Genomic DNA, 10422 nt, shown 5'->3' with positions numbered 1-10422 from the left:
AATCAAGAAAAAGCTGCTGGAGAGGTCCTTGAGTTGGCTGCATTCGATGCCCTTTTTCTTTTGTAAAAGTTTACCACCTCTAAAAAGTCCTAGTTCAGATTAAGGGCTTAATTATTGAGCGCTTCCTTTTGGTAAAAGAAACAACTCATTAATATATATAAGGGTAAAACCCCAAGCAAAGAAATTACAATAGGGATCTTTGGTCTAGCTTAATTAGGGCTGTTTTGTGGAAGATTTGGACCGAAAGAAACAACAGAATATTCCATAATCAAGAAAAAGCTGCTGGAGAGGTCCTTGAGTTGGCTGCATTCGATGCCCTTTTTCTTTTGTAAAAGTTTACCACCTCTAAAAAGTCCTAGTTTGAATTTCCTTCTCTTTAATTGAAAAAATATTTTGTACTCCGTCATATGGGCCACTTTCTATCTCTTTGGATATTTCATTCAATCAATAAAATTGTTTCTTATGAAAAAAAGAAATTGTCAAGAATTGGAGACCCCAAGTGAATAGAAGAAGAATTAGAGAGAAAAGAAGAAAAGTGGGTCAAAATCTCATGTTGCAATCAGCCTCAGCCATTCAGCATCTTGACACTACAAAGTTTTGTGGAAATTGATGAAAAAGTCATGTGTGCAAAAATTAAGGGTATTTTGTAAATTTTGGGACGGCATCAAGATGCTGCCCCCAGCGTCTCAACAATGTGGTTAGGCCCATTAGGGTTTCTATTAAGACCTCTTTTTCATCTTAATTTTGGGAGCTCTTTCAAAGGTAAAAAGTCCAATTTCTATTTTTAGGATGCATGACTTAGTGACATCTTGAATGGGAACCACGATTTGGATTTCTAATAGAAGCCATTAAAAGAAGTTTTAATAATGTATTATTCTAATTAAGAATCTGGACGAATACATTGGATTGTTAATAGGACAAGAGAATTAGTTGAGCACGAGCTCGAGGAAGTCTTTATAATTTTTGTGTTGTATGCTAAAATTGGTCTGTCTAATTAATTGAATTTGTTTCCCAATTTAAGAAACCATTGATTAAAATGTCTCCTCTCATTGTCTTGTGGCAGGTTGGAGTGTGCTATTTTGTGGGACGAGAAAAACAACAATCTTTACGGGAGAGATCCTCCAGTGATGTTTGGTTCCTTATTAGATTCTCTATTTCTCTGGGGACACACATGCGCACGTGCAAGCGCACACAATATCCAATGACAGCTGAACTGAATCAGACTAAATAATGATATCAAAACAAGAAGTGTTAACAGATTTATCATATTTTACCTGCCATCTTTCACACATACACACACATATATATACATACATATGAAAAGACTTTAAAATAATGGAGATAACCAATATCCACTGAAGAACCGAATCAGACTGAATGATATCAATACGAGAAGTGTTAATAGATTTATCATGTTTTACCTGCCTTCCTCTTCCCTTTCCATCCTTAGCACCCTCAATAATACCAGGGAGATCAAGTAACTGCCATTCACAATAAAGTACAAGTTCAATTCAAATTTTATTTTTAAAAGGTGGCAAAACGGTAACGATAAAAAAATTATTTCTTTTAGAAAAACTACTGACAAAGAAAGTGTGCTCAAATATTAACCCTCATTACTCAATGGAAACAGAGTAATAAAGCATAAGAAAATGGCAGAAATCTGAAATAATAACAGCACCTGAATTTTAGCTCCTCTATACCCAATTACACCCGGTATGCAAGTTAGAGTAGTGAATTCATATGAAGCAACCTGTAAAGACAACAATTTGTGAGACTTCACAAAATACCATACACTACAATACAACTAGTTTTATGGTTTATAAATATAGCATCAAACATATTTAAAACAATTGTTTAAACTAGAATCCAATTTCTTAATCTGTTATCAAACACAGATCTGAAAACATGAAATATAACTATATTTTCTTTGAATCCTTTATTTTCAAATTGTTGTTTTTAGATTGCCTACCATACAAGCCCTTAATATATTGTATATGCATACATATCCTGAGCTTCTTCTTTTTTTCTCGAGGTTTGACAAGGGGGTGAGGGGATATCACCTACAATACTCAAGTCTATGCATCAGATCTCAAGACAACCAACCTATCAAAAACTATAACCATATGCATGTAAGAACACACCAGAAACATCCTAAATTCCTCTACACAAATTGTTTTGTGAATAAAGACGGGACATGCACTGTGTACACCAAGAAGAGGGGATTTTATTAAGTTAAATCAATTGATTTTGCACAAGAAGGAAAGGGGTTTTAATTTTATTAAGTTAAATCAATTGATTTTGCACAAGAAGCAAAGGGGTTTATATTGCCCTTTGAAAGAACCTTGTTAATGGCTAGTTTAATCCCTAGCGTTATAAATGCATATGGCTGTTAGGCTAACACCTAACCAACGGCTATTTTAATGTTTAACAAGACTACAGACCAAATCATTGCAGATATATAGATTAACTTGACATTGTTAAGTAACATCAGTTTCAACGAGGATTTATAACATCACAGTGTTATATTTTCTGTTGATATCTTTATGTAAGTAAATGTCATTGAATATAAAGAAATCGCAATAAATACCATCACTGTGAAGTGATAAGAATAGATATTAAAAAAAAAAAAAAAAAAAAAAAGAAAGAAAGAAAGAAAGAAAGAAAATCAAACGAGTTTTTTATACCTCTGAAAAGGTACCAGTCAATTTATTGAGTAATGTAGATTTTCCGACGGAAGGGAAACCAACCAAACCAACTCTTGCATCGCCACTTTTGGTGACATCGAAACCTTCACCAGCACCACCACCTCCTTTTGATGCAGGTGCAATGAGTTCCCTCCGTAACTTTGCAAGTTTAGCCTATTAGACCACAAGTGTTTTGAGAGTTTGTAAGTGAATAACATTACATATAGTCAGGACTAACTGTTAAGCTAATCAGAAATCAAAAAGAATAAAATAATACGGCCTTTGAGTAGTGTGCAAATGTAAGGAAAATAGAGAGAAATAAGATACTTATTCAATATCAGATCATTGTTTGATTTTATTTTACAGTTATATGAAGGAGTAAGTGATTGGCGGTGGTGCGGTTTTATATGCTGGTCTCAAGATATAGTGGTGCGGTTTTATGGTTTCTTTAGTTAATTGTTGAGCTTACAGTTGGTTTGCTGGTGGTGGTTGTTTCATGTATTTAGTTATTTGATGATACTTCTACTAAACTTCAACGTAATTTTTTTTTTTTTTTTCACAAGATAAAAATGCATTGAAGTTCAATGTAATTTTTAATTTCATCAATGAAAATGTTTTCCTTTTATATATTTTTTAAAATAAAATCCATCAAACCACAAGGATATATATACCTTGAGCAAGCCCAAGTGATGAGCAGTAGCTTTGTTCTTCTGAGTCCTTGCCATCTGCACAGCCAACGAAGTATGTAAATTTTCCATTTTAATCAACCATTCATCTCCTGTAATAACTTGTAAGTACATGTACAAGGAAATTTCACATCGCCAAAACTTCCAATGCCCATTGTAAAATTATATAATGATATTTATTTATCCAGATTTACAACTACCTAGTATTCTTCTTCAATAAAAAATGAACACATAAATGAGACGTACATGATACAACTGCTTAGTTCCCAAGAAAGCCATGGTAAAGACAACTATGGGCATTGGTTTAATAACTTGAATCATCAATTATAGCAAATGTTTAAGCAGAACAAATTAAAACAGTGCTGCTAGACAATTTCTTGAAGATAAGCTACAAACTCTAGACACAGTCCTAACCGCCAATTATTTGTGGATGAAAGGAGGAACAAATTGAATAAGGTTGGACATAAACAATACAATTAGAAAAGGCTTGTCCGGGTGGATTAGGTTGTTTTTTTTATTTATAAGAAACATAACTTTCATTATCAAAGAGAGATACAAAAGGAGGGGGAGATGGGGTATCCCCACAGAACAACTTACAAAGAAAAGAGCCCAACTAGGCTCTAATTACAAAAGAATTTAGAAGTAGAGGACCAAATAGAAGCGAAAAGAGTAACCAAACTCCAAAGAAGACATTGTTAGTTTCTTGATCATGAAAGATTCTAGAGCTTCTTTCAAAACATAGCCTCCAAAGGAAGACAAAGAACCCATTGGACCAAAAGATTTCTGCCAGGATATTTAACTGAGAACCTTCAACTAAATGCCGAAGGGCATCTGAAGTTGTCTCGAGCCAACACTACTGCATTTTGAACAAAGTAAACAATCTTCTCCAACAATCAGCAGGAAAGGAACAAAAGAAGAAAAATGTGCATCAAACACTCCTCACTATTTCAAGAAGGAACATACCATTTAGGAAACAGAGGATAATTTTGAAGGATTCTCTAAATCGTACATCAGCTGTTTAGCCTTTCTTTTTTTGGTAAAAGAAACAATTCATTGATAAACTAAAATAAGCGAAAGGGTGCTTTAATTTACACCAAGAAAAATCAGTAGACAAAACGAGCTAAAAAAACCACGCATTTGAAGAAAAAGTATCATTAAAAAGTCTTATATTCCTTTCACCCTATAGGCACCAAAGGAATGCGCGAATAAAGGCCAACCAGATCATCTTCTTAGTACCACCAAAAGAATGACCCACGAACAATGAGGCCAAAGCATCGGAAATGTTATTAGGACAAGTAAATGACCAACCAAATACAGGCAAAAGAAGACCCCAAAAGCTGGTAGGAAAAGAACAGTGGAAACGGTCAACAGTATTGAGGGTTCCCCAGCTGAGCTCCCAAAGAAAGATTTTAATCTTCTTAAGATATCTATCTTTCCAAATCACCGAATAAAAGTAAGTGAAAACAGAATCCATATCACCCACCAAATCAACCATAAGAGATTTAATAGTAAAACCCATAGAAGGATCAAGCAACCACAACCAAGTATCAAGAGTGGAACGCAATCGAACAAAGGCCAGATGAATGGATAATGAAGCCCATTCAGCAATCTCCAACTTAGTAAGATTACGACTTAAATTCAAATTCCAAGCAGACATAGAAGAGATTCAAGCATTAGCAACAGTAACCTCAGGTTGTTGCACAAGACGAAAGAGCCTTGGATAACCGTTGGCAAGGACACCACAACTAAGTCAAGAGTCATGCCAAAAAGACGTAGAAGTACCATCAACAATACGATGACTAATCCGATTGACAATCAACGATAAATTGACAAATGGACCTCCAAGGAGCTCTGGAAGAACCACCAGAGATAGGAGAGGGCCAAACACAATCAGAGAAATAATATTTAGCGACAATGAGCTTCCTCCATAAAGCGTCATGCTCAGATAAGAATCGCCAAGTCCATTTTGCAAGAAGAGCATAATTTCAATGTTAAAATTTTCAATGCCAAGGCCACCCAATAATTGAGGGCGCTGAGCAATCACCCAATTCACATTATGCAAGCCACCATCACCACAAGAACCTTCCCAAAAGAAATCTCGAACCAACTTATCAAGGCAACTAATAACATAAGAAGGAGCCTAAAACAAAGACAAATAATAAGTTGGGAGACTAGAATGAGTGGCTTGAATGAGCGTGTATCAACCCCCTTTCGATATATATGCATACTTCCAATTATGAAGTTTATGCTAAATCTCTCCATCACAGGCTACCAAAACAAAGCAGACTTAGAGTAGCCACCCAAAGGAAGCCCTAAATATGATGCAGGCCAAAAACCTCTTTTGCAACCAAAAGAACGCAACAACCAATCAAAATCAGTGTCAGAAACATGAATCCCAAGGAGCTCACTCTTAGCAAGATTGATTTTAAGTCCCAAAGCACATTAAAAAATATAGACAATGTCAAACAAAATCTGTATAGCAAATCTCTCAGCAGTAGAGAACAACAAAGTGTCATTAGCAAACTGTAAGTGGGTCAATGAAAAAGTCGATTGACCGATAGGATGAGTAACAGTAAGACCCAATGTGGAGCTGGATTAAGAATGAGACTCAGACAATCAGCAACTACAATAAATAAGAAAGGAGAGAGAGGGTCCCTCTATCTTATTCCACGTGAGGGAATAATCTTGCCACGGGGGCGACCATTAATAATGATGGAACAATTCGCACTAGTGATGCAACCTCTGATCTAGGTGCGCCAACGACAACCAAAACCTTTTATCTGGAGAATGGAGTCAAGAAAATCCCAATCAACCGTATCAAAGGCTTTCTCAAGGTCAAGTTTCAAGACAATACCTGGTTTATTCCTAAAAGTCCAATCATCAATGAGCTCATTAGTCATCAAGGAAGCATCAATAATGTGTCTATTAGCCATAAAAGCAAGCTGATTGGCAGCAATGGTGAAAGGAAGAACCTTCTTTAGACGATTTGATAAAACATGGGCAATAATCTTATAAGCACATGGAATGAGACTAATTGGTCTATAATCAGAAACAGATCTAGAGTCAACTTTCTTAGGAATCAGGTAGATATAAGTCTCATTCAGCTTCACATTAATAACCCCAGAAGTGTAAAAATCATTAATAACTAACATCATATCAGATTTAAGAGTAGTCAAGAAAAACTTGAAAAACTTGAAAAACTCAACTGTAAAACCATCCGGACCAGGGGATGTACTAGTACCAAGGGAGGAGACAGCAGCAAATACCTCATCTTCAATAAAGGGACACTCTAGGTCCATGGCTTGAGATGAAGAAATAGGATTCCACTCAAGATTAGTTGGAAGAAAATGTTGATCACTGTCTTTTGTGAAGAGAAATGAATAAAGTGACAAGAATTCAGCCTCAATTTCATGAGAAGTCAAAAGACTAGTGTCATCCCTGGAGAGAATTTCAATAATGGAGGATTTACGGCAGCGGGCAGCAACAATTATGTGGAAAAACTGTGTGTTTTCATCACCTTCAAGAAGCTATTTCAGCTTACGACGTTGCTGCCAATGAATGTGAACTTGAACGGTCAGATCTTCAATTTGTTCTCGAAGTAAGCGACACCTATTAAGTTGTTCCTCATTAAGGACACCTTTATCTTCCGGGTCATCTAATTTGGTTAATTGTGACACAAGAGAAGGAAGATTAGTAACCTTGTTGCACCGAGCGTTATTCTATTCACGAATAATAGTTTTCAAACCCTAAAGCTTCAACATAAAACCGTGGCCAGACCAATCAATAATAGGGTGGCGATTCCACCAATCCTCCACCAAGGAACAGAAAGAAGGTACTTGAAGCCAAGAATTCTCAAATCTAAGGGGGCAAGAACCCAATCAATATTTCCTGAAGATAAGACCAATGGGAAATGGTCAAATATGATGCGACCCAAGCGTTTGAGAGTAACTAATCCAAATTTACGGAGACAATTCTCTGTAAGTAAAAACCGATCAAGAAGAGACAGATATTGTATAGGACCGGAGCTCGACCATGTAAAGCAACCATTCGACAAAGGAATGTCCCGTAATTGATAGTCAGATATCCATTGATTGAAAGCACACATACTAGAGGAAATTATTCTGTCATGTGATTTTTCCCGAGACCAACTAGTGACATTAAATCACCACCAATAACCCAATTTTCACCTCCCAAACCAGCTAAATCGTCAAACTCTTTAAAAAAATCCATAAGAGAAGATCCATAAGAGAACCTTGACTTTCTTAGGACAAAATGCCTTTCATAGACTAGATTATGAGCTGCATTCTTTACGCAACTCTGACCGCTTTCCTAATGGAAAACCAAGCGGTTAAAAACGTGGTGCCAAGTGGTCTATGGGAAGGATTCCCCTAATGTTTAGAGCAAATTTTCAGTAAAATGTTACAATGGGTGCCGGAGGGTTTTCGGGTTCATAGAGAAAAAAACTAACCTAACCCATCTACCATTTGATAGTGACATTCTAAGCCTAACACAGAGGAACAAGGTCCCAGACAAACATTTTATAATTTTTTATTTTCAGCATATAAAAGTTGATGGATGGTAGACTACATATATCTATGATTTATCTTTCTGAGTTCAGAATGTAACTGAGAGGAGAACCAGGAAAGAGTTCCAAAAGGCCAGCGCTGAGAAAGAACACTGAACCCAAAGGTCCCAAACATTCCACTGCCGGTCCAAGACCTTTTCTTTTTTACCAAGGGGAAAAATCTAATGAATTATATGGACGAATGATCTTTAAGTCGTCCTCTACATCAACAAACCCACATAAAATAGCCCGGAAAACACTACGACACTGGTAACTTCTAATTATATACGCAACTTCAAAATGATTTCAACATATCCATTGTGGTTGATCAATCAGGAGCAATAAATGGTAACTAAATCTATTTCGAAAGATAACCCAGTAACTAATAAATCGAAATGAAGCTCCTAGGCTCGGCACCTGAGGGTAAAAGAAACTAAGATCATAGAATGATTAAATACGTGCAAATACCTCATCTTCGATATCCTTGATTTTCTGCATAACAGTCGCCATTGTTGCAGTTTAGAGAGAAATTTGTGTAGAGTAACGTCGAACAAGAGTTCTCCCGCGGTCAGAGGATTTTGTAGGTGCCCCCACAGCAACTGCGCGATGAAAATCAGAAGTATATAAACAGAGGTGTCTATACTTCATTTTCATGCCTATTGATGGGCCACGTTTGGGCCTTTCTTAATTTATGGGCCTTTGCATCCATATTAACCCTAAAACATCTGGACCTTTGTTAAGGGAATTGGAGTGTATGGCAAAATTTAAGGTTTCGTTTTGAAAAATGGCAAAATCGTTCGGGAATAAGATTTATAGAACTCATGTGACATGTACATGACCATAAATTCTAAATCCCTGATATGTCCTTGTCTATTTTATAATTGTTGTTATTGATGAAACTATAAATACAAAGTAATTGTAGAATAAAACACAAGATCAAGTTATGTATACCATATAATTGCTAATTTTGAACAACTTCCCTCTTGATTTTGCTCATGTAGTTAACATAATCTCCATATTTTATTATTAATTTATATTTTATTTAACCATTTTTTGAATTAATATCACCTAAATTAAATATTCAGATTTTTCTATCAAATTAATATTTTAAATATCCATATAATATTAAATTTTATTTTATCTAATCAAATTTCAAATTTATTCAAATCTTTGAATGGTTTTTCATTACTTTTTACATATTCAATTTTATTCAAATCTTTGAATTGTTTTTCATAATTTTATATGTATATTCTTACTAAATTAACTGTATATTTCTCATATCCTTGAAGGATTAAATTATTTTTATAGACTATTTTTGTTATTATTTTAACAATCTTCATAATTTTATACATATTTTATTAATAAATTAGCTATATATTTCTCATATCCTTGAATGACCATTTTTTATGAAGTGAAATTTATTTTTTCCAAATAGTTAAAATGTTCTTCAATTTTTTAATCAATTTTAACACTTATCATATTATTATAGTTATGTTTATATGATTTCACCAATTAACAACATATAGTACAGTCTAATAGTAATATGAAGATATGAGATTTATTTATTTTACATTTACATATACAGTGTAATTTTAATGTAAACTTTTATCTTATTCATTGCCAATTTATTTATACATCTTCTTATCAAATTTGGTTTTAATTTATACACTTTTGTATTACCTCTTCTTATTGCAGTGCATTCAACTTACTCCTTGGAAGGGTGGAGGTTATAGGGTCCTTCATGAGTATAGGACGAAGACGTAATGTGAGGTCTTTCTTTAATTAGATTGGGAGACCCGAATTTTATGTCCATCAGGAATGTAACTAACAAAGCAACGTTATACTTCTCCCCCGGAAGACGGAGATCTCATCCGAGACAAGCAGGAGAGGGGCATGTGCAATAGTTTTCTTTCTTAAGGTGACCTGCTTCTTTGCCGCCGAGGTAGAAATTCGAAAGCACGCGACCAATGACGTAGGTAACCCCTCGCCTAAGGCAAAGATAACTTATTTAGACGAAAAGTGTGCGGTTGAATATTTATTCACAGAGATAAACCGCCAGAAAGCAGCAAGAAAAGCCCCTACTTTTTTTCAATCCTAGCTTACCATACGAGGTACTTAGGAGATTTACCTACAATGGTAAGAACGCCAGTTCCCGAGGCAGCATGAACCTCTTTATGAGGGGGACAACCGTAGACATTGGGTAGACCGACGTTCTACTAACAACTGAAACTAAGAGCGTTGCCGTTCACTGGGGCTTCGGTCGCCGACTCCCCTGTTATCAAGTCACTAACTTCCTTGACCTTCCGGCACTGGCAGGCGTCAGCCCAATACATGGTCTTACGACTTTGCGGAGACCTGTGTTTTTGTAAACAGTCGCCCGGGCCTGGTCACTGTGACCCCTTTGTGAGGAGGCACTCCTTCTCTCGAAGTTACAGGGCTATTTTGCCGAGTTCTTAGAGAGAGTTGTCTCACGCCCCTAGGTATTCTC

The 10422-nt window shown here is 35.7% G+C and overlaps 1 protein-coding gene across 1 annotated transcript in view; it reads right to left on the bottom strand.

Moving 5' to 3' along the window:
- The window catches only part of LOC120088815 (developmentally-regulated G-protein 3), a 19372-nt gene extending 10813 nt beyond the window's left edge, over positions 1 to 8559 (bottom strand). Inside the window, exons 1-5 of the mRNA XM_039046257.1 lie at positions 8403 to 8559; positions 3356 to 3409; positions 2685 to 2858; positions 1679 to 1750; positions 1422 to 1481 (exon numbers count right to left, since the gene is read on the bottom strand). Coding sequence (XP_038902185.1) covers positions 1422 to 1481; positions 1679 to 1750; positions 2685 to 2858; positions 3356 to 3409; positions 8403 to 8444 — 402 coding nt within the window. The 5' untranslated portion in view covers positions 8445 to 8559. The remainder of the gene's footprint in view (positions 1 to 1421; positions 1482 to 1678; positions 1751 to 2684; positions 2859 to 3355; positions 3410 to 8402) is intronic.
- Positions 8560 to 10422: the final 1863 nt, after the last annotated feature.

Source organism: Benincasa hispida, chromosome 10 (assembly GCF_009727055.1).
Source record: "Benincasa hispida cultivar B227 chromosome 10, ASM972705v1, whole genome shotgun sequence".
Classification (NCBI taxonomy): domain Eukaryota; kingdom Viridiplantae; phylum Streptophyta; class Magnoliopsida; order Cucurbitales; family Cucurbitaceae; genus Benincasa; species Benincasa hispida.
Note: the sequence above shows the minus strand (reverse complement) of the source record. Positions and strands in the feature narration are given on the sequence as shown.